The 25161-nt window shown below is 32.9% G+C and overlaps 1 protein-coding gene across 6 annotated transcripts in view; it reads right to left on the bottom strand.

The window, feature by feature from the left end:
* Nucleotides 1–25161, bottom strand: part of LOC142236606 (uncharacterized) — a 747498-nt gene that overhangs the window by 16374 nt on the left and 705963 nt on the right. For 5 of the 6 annotated variants that reach the window (XM_075307833.1, XM_075307832.1, XM_075307834.1 and 2 more), the window contains 2 exons: nt 20869–21244; nt 20286–20315 (listed from right to left, as the gene is read on the bottom strand). In XM_075307833.1, coding sequence (XP_075163948.1) covers nt 20286–20315; nt 20869–21244 — 406 coding nt within the window. The remainder of the gene's footprint in view (nt 1–20285; nt 20316–20868; nt 21245–25161) is intronic. The other variant, XM_075307831.1, reaches the window with a different exon arrangement.

Genomic DNA, 25161 nt, shown 5'->3' with positions numbered 1-25161 from the left:
TGATACCACACTGAAAAAAAAAACATGCCAAGATTTTGTCTTTATACTAATTGTACAATTAATTGTCATTGACAACAATTGCAGTGAGCTCCATTTGAAATCCCAAATCAATCTTTTCTCGTTGAGTTCCAAGTGAATACTAATTTCTTTATTGAATATAAACTCATATCTAGAATATTGAAAATTTTAACCTAATCTAGAACAAGACAACAATAATCTGTTATCATTCTTCTAGCTGTCTTATCTTCACAAGTGGAAAGAGAAAGTAAATATAAACACTATGCTGGAGATTATTGATATTTAGTTACATAGGACGTATTTGTTCCATATGCATTTGTTTTGATTAGAACCCCTCAGAGATCCCATGTTCAAAGCATATTTGTTTTGAACACTAATGATTTTGGTATTGATTCCAAGCCAAAGAAACGGAGAATAGAAGTAAGCAGACATTTAAGACACAATTCTCTTTTAAATTGAGTTTTGCGTACCTGAAACTAGGAAACATACAATTAATAAAATTTTTCAGTTTTTTTCTTCACGTACTATCAAAGCCCATTAAAAACGTGTTAACGACTACTTAAATTTAACAAGTATAAACGGCCGTAAGTTCGGCCAGGCCGAATCTTATGTACCCTCCACCATGGATTGCGTAGAAACGTCTACGAAAGACTGTTATACACAATCGAATTACTTGGGTTGTGGTATCTTAAATCGTTTTCTAAATTGTGAGTTAGTCCACACGTGGTATTGATTAGACAAAAAGGTATGTAAGTCTACAAATAGTTACGAATGGATATGGACTTTTGCACGGTACGTAGGGAACCAGAATTGAAATATGGGGGTCGCTTATATGGGGGCTATATACAATTATGAACTTGATATGGACCAAAAACCAATCTAGGGATCGGTTTATATGGGGGGCTATATATGATTATGGACTGATATGGACCATTTTTGGCATGGTTGTTAAATATCATATACTACCACCACGTACCAAATTTCAACCAGATCGGATGAATTTTGCTTCTCCACAAGGCACCGGAGGTCAAATCTGGGGATCGGTTTATATGGGGTCTATATTTAATATGGACTGATATGAACCAATTCATGCATGGTTGTTGGATACCATATAGAAACATCACGTATCAAATTCCAACCGAATCCGATGAATTTTGCTCTTCCTAGGGGCTCCGTAGGTCAAATCTGGGGATCGGTTTATATGGGGGCTATACATAATTATGGACCGATTTTGACCAATTTTTGCATGGGTGTTTGAGGCCATATATTAACACCACGTACCAAATATCAACTGAATCAGATGAATTTTGGTCTTCCAAGAGGCTCCGGAGGTCAAATTTGGCGATCGGTTTATATGGGGGCTATATATAATTATGGTTGGCATGGTTGTTAGAGACCATATACTAACACCATGTACCATATTTCAGCCGGATAGGATCGGTTTATATGGGGACTATTTATAATTATGGACCGATATGGACCAATTTTTGTATGGTTGTTAAAGACCGTATACTAACACAATGTACCAAATTTCAGCCGGATCGGATGAAATTTGCTTCTCTTAGAGCAATCGCAAGCCAAATCGGGAGATCGGTTTATATGGGGGCTATATATAATTATGGACCGATGTGGACCACTTTTTGCATGGTTGTTAGAGACCTAATACTAACACCATGTACCAAATTTCAGCCGGATCGGATGAAATTTGCTTCTCTTAGAGGGTCTGCAAGCCAAATTTGGGGGTCCGTTTATATGGGGGCTATACGTAAAAGTGGACCGATATGGCCCATTTGCAATACCATCCGACCTACATCAATAACAACTACTTGTGCCAAGTTTCAAGTCGATAGCTTGTTTCGTTCGGAAGTTAGCGTGATTTCAACAGACGGACGGACGGACATGCTCAGATCGACTCAGAATTTCACCACGACCCAGAATATAAAGGGTGATTTGTTAAGAGCTTGATAACTTTTTTTTAAAAAAAAAACGCATAAAATTTGCAAAATCTCATCGGTTCTTTATTTGAAACGTTAGATTGGTCCATGACATTTACTTTTTGAAGATAATTTCATTTAAATGTTGACCGCGGCTGCGTCTTAGGTGGTCCATTCGGAAAGTCCAATTTTGGGCAACTTTTTCGAGCATTTCGGCCGGAATAGCCCGAATTTCTTCGGAAATGTTGTCTTCCAAAGCTGGAATAGTTGCTGGCTTATTTCTGTAGACTTTAGACTTGACGTAGCCCCACAAAAAATAGTCTAAAGGCGTCAAATCGCATGATCTTGGTGGCCAACTTACCGGTCCATTTCTTGAGATGAATTGTTCTCCGAAGTTTTCCCTCAAAATGGCCATAGAATCGCGAACTGTGTGGCATGTAGCGCCATCTTGTTGAAACCACATGTCAACCAAGTTCAGTTCTTCCATTTTTGGCAACAAAAAGTTTGTTAGCATCGAACGATAGCGATCGCCATTCACCGTAACGTTGCGTCCAACAGCATCTTTGAAAAAATACGGTCCAATGATTCCACCAGCGTACAAACCACACCAAACAGTGCATTTTTCGGGATGCATGGGCAGTTCTTGAACGGCTTCTGGTTGCTCTTCACTCCAAATGCGGCAATTTTGCTTATTTACGTAGCCATTCAACCAGAAATGAGCCTCATCGCTGAACAAAATTTGTCGATAAAAAAGCGGATTTTCTGCCACTGTTTTGGGTAATAAAATTCAATGATTTGCAAGCGTTGCTCGTTAGTAAGTCTATTCATGATGAAATGTCAAAGCATACTGAGCATCTTTCTCTTTGACACCATGTCTGAAATCCCACGTGATCTGTCAAATACTAATGCATGAAAATCCTAACCTCAAAAGAATCACCCTTTATATACTTTATGGGGTCTTAGAGCAATATTTCAATGTGTTACAAACGGAATGACAAAGTTAATATACCCCCCATCCTATGGTGGAGGGTATAAAAATTCAGACTCGACTACAAGTAAAAATTATGCTATGTTTCAATTAAAAAGTTCTCCAAATAAAGTGTTGAAAACATCTCCTATTTTTAAACGTTTTTTTTTTAGCTTTGTAGCCAAAAAAGACAACAAATTTAAAGACTATTTCATTAATTTTAAAGATTTTTTCAGAAGTATTAAAGCCAAGTTAACCTAAGAAAATCGAAATTTTCTTTCATGTTAAGATAACCAATTTTAAGTCGAATCACTTAACAGTAAGAACCAAACGACTTCATTGAAAAGCGTGTCGACTTTGGAGAAAAAAAAAACGTTATATCAAAGAAAAGTGTCTTCGATACTAAGCAAAATTCGCATTCGTATTTTAAAGTAATGAAATCTTTGGCCTCAGGACAATTATTTTTGCAGTGGCACAAGTGGTATTTTTTAATGAGTGCTTATTATAGTCGCGTTCGAACGGAGTTTCACATTATGGTGAAACCACTTAGAGAAACTTTGAAACACTCAGAAATGTCACCAGAATTGCCTTGGCGGAAAAAATTATTGGTGTTACTGGGATTGAACCACAGTGGCTTCCCATCTAGTCCAATGTACACGGGCATTAAAGAAAATTTAGGTTCATTTTAGAATTTTACCTAAATTATTTTACTACACTGAAAGAAGAGTTTTCTTTCCTAAGGAATCAAGTTTTCTTTTGGGGTTAAAGTTTTTGTAAAGAAAATACTTTATCACAAAGAAGAATTTCTTTTGTCTAAAATTTCGTTCTGGAGGAATAGATTTCTTTCTTTGGGTATAATCGCAACATGATACAAATATGTCTATACTTTTTTCTCAGTTAAGAAACATTAATTTTTGAAGGAGAAATTTGGAGTTAAAATTTCTTAAAATAATGATTAGACGTTGTTGTGGCAACTCCGATGCTGTTAACTGTTAACGCGTATGGGGCAAAAAGAAATTTAGATGTACACTGAAAAAAAAGCATACGCTGTTCCAAAGATTTTGTCTTTACTTTAACAATTTTGGTATTCATTCCGAGCCAAAGAAGCAGAGAATACAAGAATACAAGATACTTTTAAGACACAATTATTTTTTAATTTTTTTCGTTTTTTTTTCAGTTTTTTTTTCGTCATATGCTATCCTTTAAAAACGAGTTAACTACAAGTTTATTTTACAAATTCAGGCTCGAAGTTATGCTATGTTTCAAGTAAAAAACGTCTTTAAAGTAAAGGGTTGAAAAACATGCCCTATTCTTCAACGAGTTTTTGCTTTGTAGTCAAGATGCAAAAAGACAACAAATTTAAAGACACTTTTATTAATTTTAACGAACTTTTCTGAATTATTACCCCAAAAAAATTTATTTTCATGTTATGATACCAATTTTTAAGTAAAATCACATAATTATAAGGACAACACAACTGCATTGAAAAGTTTATCGACTTTTGGACAAGGAAAACAATTTTATATTTTTTATGTGCTAAGCAAAATTTGCATTCGTATTTTAAGGACATGAAATCTTTAGCCTCACGACAATATTTCTTTCAGTGTATAAATGATCAATTTGTAATGCAAATTTACAAATGCTTACAAAAAATTACAATAATATAAAAACAACTTTCCCGATGTGTATTGGTGAAATCGTGGATGTCTGATTATAAAATCGTAACCATTACGTTTTCAGATCATGAGGCTGGTTGTTTTTTTGACAACACATGGTGTCATTTTATCGTTTTCAGATTGACACCGTCTGCTCTCGGTTTGACACCACATGTGTGTTAATTTTCATGAGCGGATCATTTTGAAACGTGCACACCGTTCATAATTTTTTCTATGGGGACATGCTAGTAAAATTTCGTTATTTTAACAACGCATTATGTACTGAAAAAAATATTTACGTGATTTTAAAGATTATGCAACTTAAATTTTAGGATGCGAAATTTACAAAATATTGAGGACAAAATAATGAAATTTTAATAAAAATAAAGTTTATAATCTTTGCTTCAAACATTTTTTTCATTAAATTTAGGACACAAATTTAGTAAATTTGCACCCCTCCGTTAAAGGCACATGTCTTTGAACTAAGGCTAATTTTCCTTAAATTAAAGAAACACATTTTTGACTTAAAGAAATTGTCCTTAAATTAAATGAAATATTGAAACTTTAGATTTAAGATAAAAACGCTTCAAATATAGGCTAAGACTTATTTTGAGGATTTAGCGTCTTTGGTTTAAAGTTTTTTTTGGAATTAAGAAAACATTTTTGTACTTTTAAGTATCCGTTATAATTTGGATTTTTAAACTGGCTTTTGTTTGTACGACAGTACCTTTATTAATAAACCGCGAAAAGAGAATGAAAATTTGATAAATGAGATCTGTATCTTAATTTTAATGTTATTGGTCCTAGATTTAAAGCCAGATAGGTCGCTAAAAAATTTCTTTATTTTAAAGAAGCCGCATCTTTGGCTCGGAATCAATACCAAAATCCTTAAGGGAACATCAAAATATTTGGATCCTAGTAAACTTTTTTTTGAGTGTGGAAATCTCAAAAAAATTCAACGTGGTTGAATTTGTGCACGAGATAGTTAATTTCCTCATAAAGCAGTTTACTTTTTTTTCCTATGCATTAGTTGTTTGTTATATGCACCCAATTTATTGAAAGGGCTTCATCACTAAAAGCATCGTTTGGGAATTCAATGTAAATTCAATCGCATTCTTCTGCTTGTGTATTATTACACTGGGATACACCCGCTCTCATATCTCTTCAAACAAAAAAAAAAAAGCGAAAGCGGAGATGCGACATATGGATTCGAACGACCCTGAATGCTATATTTGTTGTTAAGGCTTAGAAATGTGGCACGTAGCAAGCGAGTGTGCATATAATACACACATATGCCACCAAATGAATCTCTCCAAAGGATCAACCGCAAACATTACCAATGCCAAGATAAACACCACAAGAATTATGCGCCTCCATATAAACTGTAATGACAGATTTCTTTGTGGAGCGTGATTTTTTTCCCTACATTTTTGCCCTCATAAACCCTATATTCGGTTTTCTCACTTTGCTTTAAGCCTTTGTTCTGGTGAAAGGAGATTTACTTTAAATATTAAATGTTATGAGGTACAAAAGTACTGTCATAACAGATCGAGGAGCGCGGACAGGTTGCTTACAGGCCCAAGAAATGAAGAAAAAAAAGCAAAATCTTTAAATATTAAAATGGTTGAGATGATTTTGTTACGACATTACATCCTTCAAATGTTCTCAAATATTTGCAATCCTTGAAGTATACTTGGCGCTTCTTTTTTTGTGCTGGGGAAAATGGTGACATATCTTAGGACAATTTCAATTATGTGATGCCTACTTTAAGGCGCTGAAAAAGTAATCTCTGATGATTTCTTTGCCATAAAAGTGTAAAACCCCGGATATTAACACCTTTGCTGCATGAAGAAGACAACAGGAAATACTTATAGGTATAAGAAACAAAAATTGTTTATTGAAGAGATTTGGCCTTCAGAGATTTGCCCAAGCTTTCCCATATAATGAAATATTAAGTCATATGCACACACAAAAAGTGATTTTCCCCAGAAAAATAAACACATTGAAAGATTTAACGATATTCGTGCAAGAATTTAATTTTAAACAGCAATGAAGGAGAATGGAAAATATTATGGTTATTTTTGTGTACTTTTGTCATCATATAACTTATAATCACCCTGCAAATAAATGATGGTTAGATTTACTAATGCTAAGAACTTAAGTGATTTAAATTAATAAAAGTGACTTACTTCAGAGATATTATAGAAACTATTATCGCCCCCTTACAGTTAAATTGCAATATGCATTTTTTTGACCTTGCAAAATGCTATTCTCCAAAATGACCTCACAATTGCCAAATATTTTTGCAGTTATAGTAAATAGAAAACGTTGTTAAATCGCTTGATTAGATTATAGCAAACTCATTTCATTGTTTGAAGCACTTCTAAAGAAGAGATTTTTAATAAACCTTGGACTATATGACATAGCAATTGAGCAAGTGAAAAGTGCAACAATATTAAATTCAATTTAAGTCTATTCTTATTGTAGCAATATCAATAAAAAGTTTCCATTTACAATCCAAGTTGTAACAAAAAGAAATGTTTTCAAATTCACGAGTTTTACAAATTTCACTCATGTCATTCATACAGTAGATCTGACGTTGTCCTGTCACTGACAGTGTCACGTCGCGTTATTACTACAAATGTTGCATACAGAAAAATGAAATTGTACGTATGCGGGCAATACACACCCACCACATACATACAAATGTCGTTATTGATATTGAGGTGGAGGTGGGTCAAATCAGGACAGCTGTTTTTAGCCCAATGTGAGCGTAGTAAAAAAAACTTGTGGGAAAAATCAATCCATCATAATATTAATATTCCCCATTCCAGTTCAATAGCTGCAATTACTTAGTATTTTATTAAAAAAAAATAATAATAATAAATTAGTTGCCCAAGCATTTGTAGGTGCGTTAAAAAAGTAGAAATCATTGATAACCCAATGAAATTTACCGTAAAAGAATTAGAATAGACTTAAATTTGTGCTTTTTGATGACATAAACGTATTTAACACCTAATGGTAGCTTTGTATTAGAACCTGTGGATTCGGATCAAGTAGAGAATATATTAGACAATCTGCATATTAATAAGGCACCAGGTTTTGACAAGGTGACTAAGAAGATGTTATTAACTAGGAAATATTCAGTCGTGCAGATAATAACGATGCTTTTTAACATGATACTGCAGAATTCGGTTTATCCTGAAATTCTTAAGTTGCAGAAGATAACACCAATTCCTAAAGTAAACTGCTTAGTTCAATTGAGAATTATCGTCCGATAACTACCTTGTCTCTTGTTGATAAGATATTGGAAAAAATAATTGTTGGACAACTGTTGGATTATGTAGATGAGAAATGCATATTGTCTGAGAGTCAATATGGATTTATGAAGGCTACATGAACAGAAGAGGCTGTTCTTAATGTAATTGACTCAATTTGCCATGGGTTTGACAATGGCTATAAAGGAGTAGCGGGAGTGTTTTATGACCTTACAAAGGCATTTGACCTTGTCGATAATTCTATATTGATAACGAAATTAGGTTTATTGGGATTTTCTCCAGCAACATTGGAATTATTTGAGAATTATTTACAGAATAGATGGCAGTACGTTTCAATCGGTGAATTTGAAAGTGATAAATTGCCCGTTTTGTCAGGTGTCCCGCAAGGCAGCGTTCTTGGGCCGTTGTTATTTTTTTTCTTTTTATTTTCTTTATTGTGCAAATTACAAAACATTAATACATTTCGTCTCTGCGCCATTAGGCATTTTAGAGACTGATCAGAAAGTATATATTTACAATTTAATAAAGATATACATATTATTAATTAAATTCCATTTTATGTAATTACAATAATTAATAATATTTTACAAACTCCACATACATTAAACCAGAAGCTCTTCAATTCGTTCTAATAAATACTTCTTTAAAGTAATTTTAAACAAAGATAGATGTTCAATTTCTTTAATATACAAGGGCAGCAAATTATATTGCTGCGTACCTACATGATCAATACGTTGTTTTGTGGTTTCAGATTGACAATCAGCTATTTTTAAATTATTTCTATTACGGGTATTCACCGAAAGCTGATTTCTCACAAACTGTATGGTGTGATGTCCGATATTATGTAAGCTTTTATAAATATAGACCATTAAATTATATATTAATGATCTGTCAAATATCCCCTTTAGGGGAAAACTATTTTTATATGCGGACCACATATGTCTATTATATTGTTATAATCATTCGGAAGTTTTACAAACACATATTGAATATGATGCATCGATCTTGTCGGAGTTTTTGAGGGTCAACAGACTTAAGTTGAACGGGAGGAAGACAAAACTGATACGATTTAGACCACATGTATCCAGAGAGGATACTACTTTGAGTGTACATATTGATGGAGACATTATTAAGGAATGTGTTGCTGTAAAATATCTTGGGATGTACATTAGTAGGAACTTGTCATGGGATACGCATATAACGCACTTAAAGTCAACTTTATCATCTGCAATAGGAATATTGAATAGGATGAGAAATAAGCTCAATGTGGAGCAGAAAATGATGCTTAACCAATCCCTTATTCATTCTCACCTGACATACCTGCCGGGAGTATATGCTAGTAAATGTTGTTCCCTAATAAGATCTCTTCAATCTGCACAGAATAGAGCACTTAAGATAGTTTTCAACCTTCCTCGTCGATATCGTACTCGGGATTTATTTAGGAACTTTGCAAGTGGTATCCTTCCCGTGAGAGGTTTGTACAAGCAACAAATTAATACTTATGTTTTTAAATGTGTTAGAGGTATAGGAAAACATACATTACAATTTGGTTCCAACCTAGCGCACACCCATCGTATGACAAGACAAGCAATGGATCTTAATACTGTTAGATGTCGCCTTGAGATGACAAAACAGCGTATAATCGAATACAACTTATTGCCATCGAATATGAAAAACATTAATTGTATATCACGATTTAAGAGTGAGTTAAAAGACTTTCTAATCCAAAATGTAGAGATGCTCCTTACATTTTAAGTGTATATAGACAAGTAGTATTTTTTAAATTTAAATTATAATATATATTTATAATATGTATTATTTTAGAATTTATTCTTGTATTTATATGAATTAAAAATTTATATTTTGGTATATACTTTACATTTATATGCAGTCAACTTGTTGCCAGTTTGCTTCTTTTAAGCCTTTTTTGGCGCAGAGGCCTTAGGTTAGGTTAGGTTATGTGGCAGCCCGATGTATCAGGCTCACTTAGACTATTCAGTCCATTGTGATACCACATTGGTGAACTTCTCTCTTATCACTGAGTGCTGCCCGATTCCATGTTAAGCTCAATGACAAGGGACCTCCTTTTTATAGCCGAGTCCGAACGGCGTTCCACATTGCAGTGAAACCACTTAGAGAAGCTTTTGAAACCCTCAGAAATGTCACCAGCATTACTGAGGTGGGATAATCCACCGCTGAAAAACTTTTTGGTGTTCGGTCGTAGCAGGAATCGAACCCACGACCTTGTGCATGCAAGGCGGGCATGCTAACCATTGCACCACGGTGGCTCCTTGAATTTTATTTTGTAATTGTATATATGAATAATAATAATAATAATAAAAAAATACACATAAACAGGATCTAGTTTACAGATTGTTGTTACACGCAGAAAAATAAAACGTTTAGAAAACGTGCGCCGCAAATATTGTCTTTTTGTTACAGTTTATTGTGCCTTTTCTAAAAGTGCAAACATTTATTAACAATAAAATTTTTTTGTTGCCATTTTTATTTTGCCGTAAATAAATACCTTTTTATTCCAAATACACAGTCGATTTTGTTTATATCTGAAGCTGAGTACTATGTTCAGTTTTCAAGCTGAAAACCCGCTTATTTTCACGGTTACTTTTTTTAATTTAATTAAATTATAAATACAAAATAGTTCACAATCAATTCCTTAGATCTTTTCCATTCATTATTTCGCAAGACTTTTTATAAATATAATCGTCTTCATAGAGATTTTTGTACTTTTAATTTAGTGTTTTGGTGAAAAATACGAACATAGTACTCACCTTGAAGAATAAATGGCTTTTTATACCGTAAATGTGATACATTTTAATGTTTTGTGGTAAAAATATAGTACTATGCAAAGCCGCACATCCTAAATTGACCCGAAAATGTCCGAAATATATGTAAAATATTCTGTGTTTGTTCTACACAAAAGTTGTATTTTGTACATGGTTTGTAAGAAAGTGAGCATCAGACGTTTACAACTAAAGTTGTTTGCTTTGTTTAAACGAAGTTTTATTAAATGCTCTTGTGTGTGCATTAAACACTGGTCTATAAATATAAAGGGTGATTTGTTAAGAGCTTGATAACTTTTTTTTAAAAAAAAACGCATAAAATTTGCAAAATCTCATCGGTTCTTTATTTGAAACGTTAGATTGGTCCATGACATTTACTTTTTGAAGATAATTTCATTTAAATGTTGACCGCGGCTGCGTCTTAGGTGGTCCATTCGGAAAGTCCAATTTTGGGCAACTTTTTCGAGCATTTCGGCCGGAATAGCCCGAATTTCTTCGGAAATGTTGTCTTCCAAAGCTGGAATAGTTGCTGGCTTATTTCTGTAGACTTTAGACTTGACGTAGCCCCACAAAAAATAGTCTAAAGGCGTCAAATCGCATGATCTTGGTGGCCAACTTACCGGTCCATTTCTTGAGATGAATTGTTCTCCGAAGTTTTCCCTCAAAATGGCCATAGAATCGCGAGCTGTGTGGCATGTAGCGCCATCTTGTTGAAACCACATGTCAACCAAGTTCAGTTCTTCCATTTTTGGCAACAAAAAGTTTGTTAGCATCGAACGATAGCGATCGCCATTCACCGTAACGTTGCGTCCAACAGCATCTTTGAAAAAATACGGTCCAATGATTCCACCAGCGTACAAACCACACCAAACAGTGCATTTTTCGGGATGCATGGGCAGTTCTTGAACGGCTTCTGGTTGCTCTTCACTCCAAATGCGGCAATTTTGCTTATTTACGTAGCCATTCAACCAGAAATGAGCCTCATCGCTGAACAAAATTTGTCGATAAAAAAGCGGATTTTCTGCCAACTTTTCTAGGGCCCATTCACTGAAAATTCGACGTTGTGGCTCGTTAGTAAGTCTATTCATGATGAAATGTCAAAGCATACTGAGCATCTTTCTCTTTGACACCATGTCTGAAATCCCACGTGATCTGTCAAATACTAATGCATGAAAATCCTAACCTCAAAAGAATCACCCTTTACATGCTTGACTGTATGTGTTACTTGTGCGTAGATAGCTAGTGTTTGTGTGTTGATGACAATTATATCTACATGGCCGTTAGAGCTCACCAAACAGATGGTCCGCGGATCGATTATTTTTCCGGGCAAAAGACAACTGCTACGAAATGACAAATCTCGTAAAATTGTTTACTTGATGAGAGACAACAAATACAGGTTTCATAACACAAAAGGGTGCAAGAAATAGAGAACTCTCCACAGTTTTTGTATGATCGCTTATGGATTTGCAAATAAAAAGAAAAAAACTATGTCAAAACTATTAATTCTTTCGATCCTCCCTTATGTTCTTATCCATTTGGCTTTCAAACATTCTCAAGAATTTTCGAAATGTGAAGCACGTTCAAATCCTTGTTCACGACACCCAAACTAACCCTCAACCTTGAATGTAGTAACAACAGCACCGAATTTTATTCAACGGTGGTCCCAGCATCTCTCCATTAGAAAACGAAAGTAATCTGCATTAGGCACTGCCTTTCTTTGCAACACTATACGTTTTGGGGGAAAAAGTTTTTTGCTTTTGTGTAACAAAAAATTGGAATTTTATATCTTTTATATATGCATATGACATTCAAATGACTAACAGAGTATATGTCTGGATAACTGTCTGTCCGTCTGTATGTTTGTCTATCTCTTTGACAGTTTTCTAAACATATGAACAAAATGAAATCCTTGCAACCATATTAGAATTTATGCAAAACTAAAAGGAGCACATCATACCTTTGTGGGATTTTTTTATGGAGGTGTTGAGCAAATTCGGCATGTTACACACGTGCTTCTTTTCTGTGCAATAAAAATTTTATAAGGTTACTTTCACAGTTTCTACATATGAAAAAACGAGCATAGCGAATTTTGTATTTCATTATTCGTGTCTTGAAATTGTGCAAATTTCTCATTAGAATATTGTTCTTGCTCTTACAGTGATTCAGTTCAATGAAATTGGAATTAAAAATGTATAAATTTTGAATTTATTTTTGTTCGCCTGTCAAAAGTTTATCATACATATAAACTAAATTGTAAGCGTTTGCGAGAAATAATTGGTTGTTTATTATGTAGGTTATGTTGTTAGTACCAATTAAAATCTGACGTATGTTAACCCAAATAGTCCTGTGATGGTAAGTCATTATTCCCAAGCATACTGTAGTGGAGTGTGACACTCACAGCAATTTCTAAAATAAACATTTTCTAACAAACAAAACATTCTTGGTGATAAAAGTTCAAATTTTTCGAAGAGATTTTTAAAACAACTGTTAATTGTTTAGTAAAGATTATATATAAAATATATTTTATTTTTTATAAACATATTTTGACGTTTACCTCACTACAGTAAATAAAATTAAAAAGGTTCTTTTTATACCCTCCACCATAGGATGGGGGTATATTAACTTTGTCATTCCGTTTGTAACACATCGAAATATTGCTCTAAGACCCCATAAAGTATATATATTCTGGGTCGTGGTGAAATTCTGAGTCGATCTGAGCATGTCCGTCCGTCTGTTGAAATCACGCTAACTTCCGAACGAAACAAGCTATCGACTTGAAACTTGGCACAAGTAGTTGTTATTGATGTAGGTCGGATGGTATTGCAAATGGGTCATATCGGTCCACTTTTACGTATAGCCCCCATATAAACGGACCCCCAAATTTGGCTTGTGATTGCTCTAAGAGAAGTAAATTTCATCCGATCCGGCTGAAATTTGGTACATGGTGTTAGTATATGGTCTTTAACAACCATGCAAAAATTGGTCCATATCGGTCCACTTTTACGTATAGCCCCCATATAAACGGACCCCCAAATTTGGCTTGCGATTGCTCTAAGAGAAGCAAATTCCATCCGATCCGGCTGAAATTTGGTACATGGTGTTAATATATGGTCTCTAACAACCATACAAAAATTGGTCCATATCGGTCCACTTTTACGTATAGCCCTCATATAAACGGACCCCCATATTTGGCGTGTGATTGCTCTAAAAGAAGCAAATTTCATCCGATCCGGCTGAAATTTGGTACATGGTGTTAGTATATGGTCTCTAACAACCATGCAAAAATTGATCCATATCGGTCCACTTTTACGTATAGCCCCCATATAAACGGACCCCCAAATTTGGCTTGCGATTTCTCTAAGAGAAGCAAATTTCATCCGATCCGGCTGAAATTTGGTACATGGTGTTAATATATGGCCGCTAATAACCATGCCAAAATTGGTCCATATCGGTCCACTTTTACGTATAGCCCCCATATAAACGGACCCCCAAATTTGGCTTGCGATTTCTCTAAGAGAAGCAAATTTCATCCGATCCGGCTGAAATTTGGTACATGGTGTTAATATATGGCCGCTAATAACCATGCCAAAATTGGTCCATATCGGTCTATAGTTATATATAGCCGATCCCCAATCACACAAAAATTGGTCCATATCGGTTCATAATCATGCTTGCCACTCGAGCAAAAATAATCTAGCAAAATTTGTCGAAATTTTATTCCTATAGAAAATTTTGTCAAATTTTATTTCTATAGAAAATTTTGGCAAAATTTTATTTCTGTAGAAAATGTTGTCAAAATTTTATTCTATTGAGAATGTTGTCAAAATTTGAAATCTTTTGAAAATTTAGTAAAAATTTTATTTCTATAGAAAATTTTGTAAAAATTTTATTTCTATAGAAAATTTTGTTAAAATCGTATTTCTATAGAAAATTTTGTCCAAATTTTACTTCTATAGAAAATGTTGTCAAAATTTTATTTCTATAGAAAATTGTGTCAAACTTAATTATATACGTATTTAATCGGCCATTTTAAGTTTAATATGGACTACGTGGTATATATTACGGTATTAGGAAGTTTTAAGATACCTTGTCATCGGCAAAAGTTACCGCAACCCAAGTAAATCGTTTGACAGTCTTCAGTAGAAGTTTCTACGCAATCCATGGTGGAGGGTACATAAGCTTCGGCCTGGCCGAACTTGCGGCCGTATATACTTGTTTCCTATTATATACTATTTTACAAAGCAAATCATATTTGAATGACATGAGCTTTAACATCAGATTTTATTATAGTAATAGGACATGTTGATGATGATTTTTGATGTTGTTTTTCTTCTTCTCAAATTCATCATATTATTCAAATGTATTTTGTTCATATCTACAAGAAATTGCTATACATATTACTGTTCTTTTATGTTAAACTCCATGGGGTAATTTATAAATATTCCTCAGACATGCAAGGATGGATCTTTACAGCTACGACAATGTGATATGTACATAAGAGAATAAATATATTTTTTATAGGAAAATAAATTCGAATTTATGGTAAGTGCGCCGCTTCATTTGCTCTCAAAAAAAAAAAAACTTGTTGACAACAAAAGAAAATTACGTTTCGAACTATGGTTTTGGTGTACTATAAGTTGTGGCCTTTTTTTCATAATATCATAAGATTTACGATGGTGACCATTTGGGAAAACCCTTGGTTTATCCAATATTATAAAAAATTTAGGCGATGTTCATTTCTTATTCGAGATAAAAAAAAACGATGCACTACTTAATGATGAAAACGCTTTTCATTTATGACCCTACAGTTGATTTAAGACAACGTTGTCATATGTTTTATATCAAATCCAAAAAAATCGACCGAATAAAAGTACACCATGAATTATGTGCATTACTGAGATATCCCGAAATGAGTTGCAAGGGGATTTATCATGTAACATTTGGAATTTGCACTTTATGTAAAATCGCCCTACTATCATGCGAAGAATAATTCAGTTTTAAGGGCAGTAACGTCTGCAAAAGTAATTATGTTTTCCCCCCTTTCCTTGTTTTGAGAAAACTCATGACCATCACAACCAGCCATAATGAACAAATTCAGTAGCAAATTGCAAAAACAATTGGCCAAAATAATATCTATAAAAAAGTATGGTAATTTATAGAGAATGGCATTGCACATGAAGCCCATTGCAGGCCAGTTGGCACTAAATTAATTTGAATGTCAGGAATTCTCCCATAAACATTACAGATCACAACAGATAATAATTAATTAGATTTATTGATTGGATTAATCCCAAAGTGAATGATGGATGGCACACTCAAAAAAAGTTTTTTACAAACTGTAGGGCCCGCGGTTCGATTCTCCGTTCAGGCGAAAGGTAAAATTTAAAAAATATATAAAATCGAATAATTTCTTCTCATTATTTGTATTACAGATTTTTAAATTATTCTTTATGAAATTGTTTTTACATCCTGGAAAAGAACCTACATTTATCACAAAAAGTATATACTTTTCTTCCAAACTTACAAAGTTCCTTACAGCGGAAAGCAAACGGGAAGCGATATTTGTTTGTCTAAAATTTCGTTTGGGAGGAAAGAATTATTTTTTTGTTTGTACACATTACATTTGGCATTAAATTGGAAATTCTCCATTTAATATACAATAACTGAAAGCCAGTTGTTAAGGTCTTGAACACACCGCTTCTAACGGCCCCGAAAACGTTATTTCCCTCAGAACCGACAATCATTGTAAGAAGATAAACCAATCCACCGGCTTTTATTACTCTAGATACATATCTCATTTACCGATTTATTAACAACGCTTTTTACGGACAAATAGATGTACACGCAAAAAAATAATTCTTTCCTCCCAAACGAAATTTTAGACAAACAAAGTTCGTTTCTCATTTGCTTTCCGCTGTAAGGAAGTGTATTTGGAAGAAAAGTATATACTTTTTGTGATAAACGTTTATTCTTTTCCAGGATGTAAAAACAATTTCATAAAGACTAACTCAAAAAATTTTTTTCTGGCTAATTGCATTTTCCCTTACATCTTTCTCACATCCACGATGTTTTTTAGTTCTTAACACCTTTTCCTGTAATACCAACAATGTAGAAGAAATTATACGATTTTATAAATTTTTAAAATTTTTTTACCTTTCGCCTGGACGGAGAATCGAACCGCGGACCATGCACTTTGTAAGCCAACACACTAACCACTGAGCTATGTACCTGTTATGGTCATCAATAGATAATTTTCCATATAAGTTATATTTATATAGCATAGCTTGCGGCGCCCACGAACCGAATAAACAAAGTTTATTTAACAGAAACAAACATTTAGTTTGGCACCGTGGAGCAGTGGTTGCTACGTCCGACTTGCATGCCAAGGGTCGTGGGTTCGATCCCTGCTTCGACCAAAGTTTTTTTTTGTTTTTTTTTTTACATATATTCCAGATATGTTCGGAAGATTCCGAAAAAAATATTCAACATTACATTGTACTATATTAAATTTTGAACTGTAAAATGTGTCTTATTAAAGACCTAAAGTCAGATAAGAACAGTGTTTGATATAAACGAAACGACTGTGTCGTTGTTTCAAAACTAACTTTTTTTATTGAAAAAATAAAAATTTTGTAACAAACGAATTTTTTTTTGGTGATAAAAGTTTAAAATTTTCGAAGTAATTCAAAAAACTCTAACAAAAGAAAAACGTTTTCGGTACACGTTTTCCAAACGTTTTTTTCTTTGGGTGTATTTTTAAAAATTCAAATTAAAATAAACACTTCAAATAAAAAAATGTCTTAATGTCAAAACATATCTTTAGACAAGGATTTAATATATTATCTAATTAAAAGATAAATTATTTATTTTAATTAAAATCTCTTTATTTTATAGAATTTTGTCCTCAGTGTGGTTTTGTGTTATTTTCGATTCCTAATATTTCGTATTAGGATTTTTTTTCAGTGTATGTAAACCTTTCCTGTTGAGAATTCCGAGATACAGACAATAATTATTTGAATTTGATATTATTATCGGCAGATCTCTCCGTTTAAAGGTTATTGTCAGCTATAAATATTCATGAATTTTCATATTTTTCACTAGTTAAAATATATTTTTCCATTCTTTCTTGGAGTAGATACTAGGCCAGCTATATATTAAAATTACATGAAAAGATATATATTTAGTATACCCTCATGCAAGTTTTATATGTATTTCTTCCAAAGAATTCGTATAAAATTATAAGAATAATTTAATAGAGTCAACTCATGAATATTATAGTATGCCACCAATATAACGAATAAGTTTCTACTCCTACATAAAAAAACTAAATTAACCTCCTCCATCATGGGAGAAAATATACAAACGTGACAGGACGAACTTTGAAATAAGTATGCATATGTATATTTGCAAGTCTTTTGTGTTTGAGAATGCGTAAAAATGTGTATGCTTAATGTATTTAAAGCTCTACGTGGATTTGTATGTGAAATGTTGGTCTGGTATAAAAACCCACTCAAACATACACTCGCGTACTTAGCCAAACAATCAAATCTGTTTGTGCGTTAACAATTTCTTTTGATGAAATTAAAGCGAAGCCACTGAGGTGGATATAAAGAATGGGTTTATTTGAGAGAAAGAGACTGCGAGAGAGAGAGAGAGAAACAAATTCATCGTGTGTATTTAGAGTGTGGGTTGATTTTATATTATGCAAATGGGGGTGACAGTATTCGTTGGCTTATTTGAAATCAAAGGTGATGGCGTAAAAACTTGGTAGGGTTTTTGCATAGACACAAACAAATTTTTTCTGATTCAATCACGAAATTAATTGATCCAATTAGTTTTTTAATTGAAATTGATGTCATTAGCAAATTTCAATTAATTTTTTAATTGATTCAATTAAATATTTAATTGATTACATGACAAATATGGTATTTAACAATTCTATGATGGTGGGTATACAAATTGCTATATGTTGCTATTGGTAATTTGAGAAGTCGAAGAGGGCTAACATAACTTTCAATTTGGAATAGTCTAATATAACTATGAATTTTATGTAAATTTAAAATTTACTATTAGGTGCAATGAGCCACCGTGGTGCAATGGTTAGCATGCCCGCCTTGCACACACAAGGTCGTGGGTTCGATTCCTGCTTCGACCGAACACCAAAAAGTTTTTCAGCGGTGGATTATCCCACCTCAGTAATGCTGGTGACATTTCTGAGGGTTTCAAAGCTTCTCTAAGTGGTTTCACTGCAATGTGGAACGCCGTTCGGACTCGGCTATAAAAAGGAGGTCCCTTGTCATTGAGCTTAACATGGAATCGGGCAGCACTCAGTGATAAGAGAGAAGTTCACCAATGTGGTATCACAATGGACTGAATAGTCTAAGTGAGCCTGATACATCGGGCTGCCACCTAACCTAACCTAACCTAACCTAGGTGCAATGAAAAGTAACAACAAATTTATTTACTTTATTTCGGTGAAGTAATTAAAAGGTGATATTTTCGACTTTTTGAAATTTTGGATAAATACATCTTTGATTATTTACAATGTCGAGTTTTGGAATTATTCAATATTTGGAGATGTCTACATATTAAAATGCCATCTATTTAAAATTACTCTTATTCACGAAATTAATGGATCAAACTAATTTAAATTTCTTTGATAACGGAAAGGATAACGCCAAATAAAAAATTACTTGTTCCATTAAAAAAAAAATAATTGTTCCAATTACGAAATTAATTGTTCCAATTCTATCATTGATTTTTATTTTGATTAAAAAAAATAATGAAAACAATAAACTTTTCAATTCAGCATTTCCTAAAATGTCATTAAGTTTTGAATTACAAAAAATTGTTGACTTTTATGTGTATTAAAATCTACTTTTTCCGTACGGGTCGATTCGCTTATGTGGTGAGCAAATCATTAAGAATATAACAAATGCGAAAATTTTAATCGAATGAAGTAAAAGCTTAATTTCGTTGATGTGTTTTTTTACTTTTTCCCTCCAGACATTCTTGTATTTAAACTACTAAGTTATCCACGAAAGAGCATGAACATATGTGCAGCAGTTTTATTTTGTATTATAATGCCCCAAAGCTTTTGATTTTCATTAACAAGGCCATGCAAATCAATAACTACAGGTTTTTCTTTTGTTAATTACAAAAAAAAAAAATTTCTCTGAAAACAAATGTAAAAAAAATCAAGAAAAATATTTTAAAAAAAAGTGTAGAACTCATAGTAGTGTTTTGACATAACTAGGACATTAGAGTATAACTCATAGGTGTTTGGTGCTAATCAGGGGCGTAACCAAGATTTTGAGTTGTGGGTACAAATGCGTTTTTGGAAAATGGAATATTATAGTCTCAAAAGAGCTACGTCCCTGGTGCTGGTGGAGAAAAAGTTGTCATTGGGTGAATGAGTGATAATTTTGTGGATGTTATTTTTTTTTTTGGTGTAGGTTTGGTGTTTAAGGTTTGAAAAATAAACGGAAATAAATATACAACAGAAAAACATACAAGATCACATCACATAGAATACAAAGATAGGGATAACAATTGGAAAATATTTTAGATATTTTCTTTTGATTATTTTTGTTGGCTATATAGAGAAAGAAAAACATAATCTAACTTATTACCATATTCTAATCCGTGGTCGTAGTATGGGCCTAATTGATTAAGGAAGAAACCAAATCATAAAGTGGTAGGACATACAAAAAGGTTACAAAATAGAGGTATTCATCGCCAATAGTGGGGTGACCGTGGTGACGTGGTGATGAAGGAAGGTGGTATTGAAAGTTTCCAAAAAAATAATGTAAAGGAGAAAAAAATATCAGAAACACAAAATAGTATTACACATTGTGTAGTTGGAAAGGAGTTTGTTTTTTATTAATGTCCAATAAGTACCGTGATGGGGAAAGAAGAAAGAAAGAAAAAAAGTATAATTATAAGTTAGAATTGAACCATTATTATAATTGTTGAAATGTTAATTTATATAGGTATGTATTTAACTGTTTTTTATCTCAAAATACATAAATTAATTTATAGAAAAAAATCTCTACTCTAAATTAAAAAAAAGGGAAAACATTCAAACTGAACATATTTTAATAATTAAAATAGATTATTAATCTTCTAATTAGTTTATCTTTAAATGCTTTTCCTTTCACCGGTGTATTTGAATGCTAAAAAAAAAATTATAAATTAGATTATCACAATACTCACTTTAAATTATAACTATTGGTAGCATCCTGCCTTACTACCAATGGACGCTGATGACTGGTTGAGGTATGTGAAGCATTATTGCTCATACCACTGCCACCAACACCACTGTTGTTGCCACTACCTCCTGCACCACCACCCATGCCTTGAGGCAAACTGCCATTGGCATTTGTATGATCCTGGATTGGCGTGGCTGGTGATGATGAAGAGTTGACATTGTGGCCGGTCTTCTTTTTAAGGGCCGATTTTAGAGGAACTGCATTTGGTTTGGGCTCTTTGGCTGGAATTTCCTCAATGCGTTGTGTATCGATATGATTTGGATAATGCTGATAATTGTAATCATTATCAGAATCGTTATCATCATGATCATGATCGTTATCTGAAAAGGTAAGCGTGAAAAATTAGGATAATTTCAGTGAAATATTACAAAATTTGTTTTATTGAACAGAAAGTGGGGACTTTTTCGCCACACGTTTTTGGACGTATTTCCTATCTGAAATGCCGATACCTCATATCGCCTGAATATGGACATATTCAGGCGGAAATAGGGTTCACAGTTTCACTTCAATCACGGAATTAATGGATCCAATGAAATAATTAATTATTATTTGATTCAATTAAAAAAACTAATTGACTCGAAAATTAATTGATACTATTGATTCTTGTGATTGATTTTTGTTTTGATAAAATAATTTGTTAACTCAATTAAATTTTTAATCGCGAAATTTTTTTGAAATTAATTTAAAATTTTACTTGGAAAAATATCACAACTTTCAATAATTTGGATATTAAGCTGATTTCTGTTCATAATCACACAAAAAATTTTTCTGATTCAATTACGAAATTAATTGATCCAATTAATTCTTTTAATTGAAATGTCTTCAATCGCGAAAATGATAGTATCAATCACAGTTTTAATTGGACATACAAAAATACTTTATTAAAAAATAATTGATTTCATTAGCAAATTTGAATTAATTTTTTAATTGATTCAATTAACAATTTAATTGATGTTGATTGCAAAACTCAATTAATTTTTAATTAAAACGGCAACTATTTTCAATTGCGTTCTGAATTGGCTTAGTGTTTTTAGTTTGATTTACAATTGATTGTTTGAAATAAATTTTTAATTACAAATTAAACAAAATATTCATCGCTTTTGTTAACTGACATAGTCTTCCGAGTTCGATTAAAAAGTTAATTGTATCAATTAATTGTTTAATTAAAAATTTTTAAATTTTCAATTAACTTAATCGTCCTATATTAAAAAGTTAATTGTATCAATTAATTGAAAAAATTGTCAACTTCAATTAACTTTTTATACCCACCACTATAGAATGGTGACGGGGGTATAATAAGCTTGTCATTGCGTTTGTAACACATCGAAATATCGATTTCCGACTATATAAAGTATATATATTCTTGATCAGGGAGAAATTCTAAGACGATATAACGATGTCCGTCTGTCTGTCTGTTGTAATCACGCTACAGTCTTCAATAATGAAGCAATCGTGCTGATATTTTGCACAAACTCGTCTTTTGTCTGCAGGCAGGTCAAGTTCGAAGATGGGCTATATCGGTCCAGGTTTTGATATAGTCCCCATATAAACCGACCTCCCGATTTGGGTCCTGGGCTTATAGAAATCGTAGTTTTTATCCAATTTGCCTGAAATTTGAAATCTAGAGGTATTTTACGACCATAAAGAGGTGTGCCAAAAATGGTGAGTATCGGTCCATGTTTTGGTATAGCCCCCATATAGACCGATCCCCCGATTTTACTTCTTGGGCTTATAGAAACCGTAGTTTTTATTGAATTTACCTGAAATTGGAAATCTAGAGGTATTGTAGGACCACAAACACGTGTGCCAAAAATTGTGAGTATCGGCCCATATTTTGGTATGGTCCCCATATAAACCGATCTCGCGATTTTACTTCTTGGGCTTATAGAAACCGTAGTTTTTATCCAATTTGTCTGAAATTGGAAATCTAGAGGTATTTTAGGACCATAAAGAGGTGTGCCGAAAATGGTGAGTATCGGTCCATATTTTGGTATAGCCCCCATATAGACCGATCTCCCGATTTTATTTCTTGGGCTTATAGAAACCGCAGTTTTTATTCAATTTACCTGAAATTGGAAATCTAGAGGTATTGTAGGACCACAAATACGTGTGCCAAAAATTGTGAGTATCGGTCCATGTTTTGGAATGGTCCCCATATAAAACGACCTCCCGATTTGGGGTCTTGGGCTTATAGAAACCGTAGTTTTTATCCAATTTGTCTGAAATTGGAAATCTAGAGGACCATAAAGAGGTGTGCCGAAAATGGTGAGTATCGGTCCATATTTTGGTATAGCCCCCATATAGACCGATTTCCCGATTTTACTTCTTGGGCTTCTAGAATCCGAAGTTTTTATCCTATTTGCCTGAATTTGGAAATCTAGAGGTATTTTCGGGTCATAAAGAAGTGTGCCGAAAACAGTGAGTATCGGTCCATATTTTAGTATAGCCCCCATAAGAACGATCTCCCGATTTAACTCCTTGGGTTTATAGAAACCGTAGTTTTTATCTGATTTGCCTGAAATTGTAACTATTCTGGTATTTTAGGCTCACAAAAACGTGTATCGGATTAAGTTTTTATCGGTCCATTTGGTAATGCCTCCATATAGACCGACTTCACTTCTTGAGGGTGTAGAAGACGCACTGATCATGAAAATTGCTTGAAACTCAATGTAAAATTTCCAGATTTTACTTCTACAGATTTAAGATTTCAAATCAAGACGTTATTTTATAATTTTCTTGCACACTTACAAGAGATGTTAATGATTCCTCTAAAACTCAAACAAAATGGTTCTTACAAATCCAGAATCTGATATAGTCCTCATAGGTGAAATCTTTAAATTTATCTTCGGGAAGTGTCCTCAAGTCCTCAAGCCCTACTGAAATTTCAAAGGAAACCCTAATATTTGGTTCATGGTGGTGGGTATTTAAGATTCGGCCCGGCCGAACTTAGTGCTGTATATAATTGTTTTTTCTTTTTTTTAATTTATTTTATTTCAGAACATAATATCAAATTTCGTAGTGCCCCAGCGCCTTAAAGACATTTTAGGGGCGAGTTGGCAATGTGTGTTTAAAACAATAAATATTTTTTATTTTTTTTATTTTGATCTTTATTACAACTGAGTTCAACTCATTAAGCAATTTTTCTATAATACATGTTGTTACACTGAAAAAAGAGCATGCCCGGTTCCAAAGATTTTGTCTTTCCTTTAAAAAATTTGGTATTGATTCCGAGCCAAAGAAGCAGAGAATACAAGTAAGGATACTTTTAAGACACAATTCTCTTTTAAATTTGGGTTTTGTGTACTTGCTTCTAGGAAGCAAATTTTAATTTTTCGCTTTCTCATCATTTTTACTTCATATGCTATCAAAGACCTTTAAAAACGAGTTAACGACAACTTTATTTTCCAAATTAAGACTCGACTTCCAGTAGAAATTATGCTATGTTTGAAGTAAAAAACTTCTTTAAAATAAAGTTTTGAAAAACATGTCCTATATTTGAACGATTTTTTGCTTTATAGTCAAGATACAAAAAGACAACAAATTTAAAGACAATTTCATTAAATTTAAAGAATTTTCCTGAATGATTAAAGTCAACTTGACCTTTGCCCAAACATTTTTTCTTTCATGTTATGATACCCATTTTTAAGTGAAATCACTTAATTATAAGGACAACACGACTTCATTGAAAAGTTTATCGACTTTTGGGCAAGAAAAACAACTTTATATTAGAGAAATGCGTATTCTATGCTAAGCAAAATTTGCATTCGTATTTTAAAGACATGAAATCTTTGACCTCACGACAATATTTTTTTCAGTGTATATAAGGAATATACATAACATATATGTATTATACAATTTATAGATTTTCATATATTACAGTTAATTTATTTTCCAATTGTAAAATTACATTAGAAGCATTTCAATATTTTGAAGAAGATATTGTCTTAATTGTGTTTTAAAAGAAGATATTGATATCAGATAAAAAGGCATCTGATTATATTCTATAGTACCAATGTGTCCAATTGTTTGTTTCGTTAATTCTAGTTTACCTCCCTTTGCCAATAAGTTAGAGCTATTTCTAGTATTAAAAGCTGTTTGGTTAATGTGAAATTCTATAGGACAATGTCTTGGAAATATTTTTTTCTGCGACAATTCGGAAAAAATTGAATTTTCTTCAATTTGCCATAAAGTACTAACATGTCGTATCATGTTGCAATTAGTAAAGTATTTTAGTTAA

Source organism: Haematobia irritans, chromosome 4 (genome assembly GCF_050003625.1).
Source record: "Haematobia irritans isolate KBUSLIRL chromosome 4, ASM5000362v1, whole genome shotgun sequence".
NCBI classification, from domain to species: Eukaryota; Metazoa; Arthropoda; class Insecta; order Diptera; family Muscidae; genus Haematobia; species Haematobia irritans.
The sequence above is the reverse complement of the archived record's forward strand: the minus strand, read 5'-3'. Positions and strand labels throughout refer to the sequence as shown.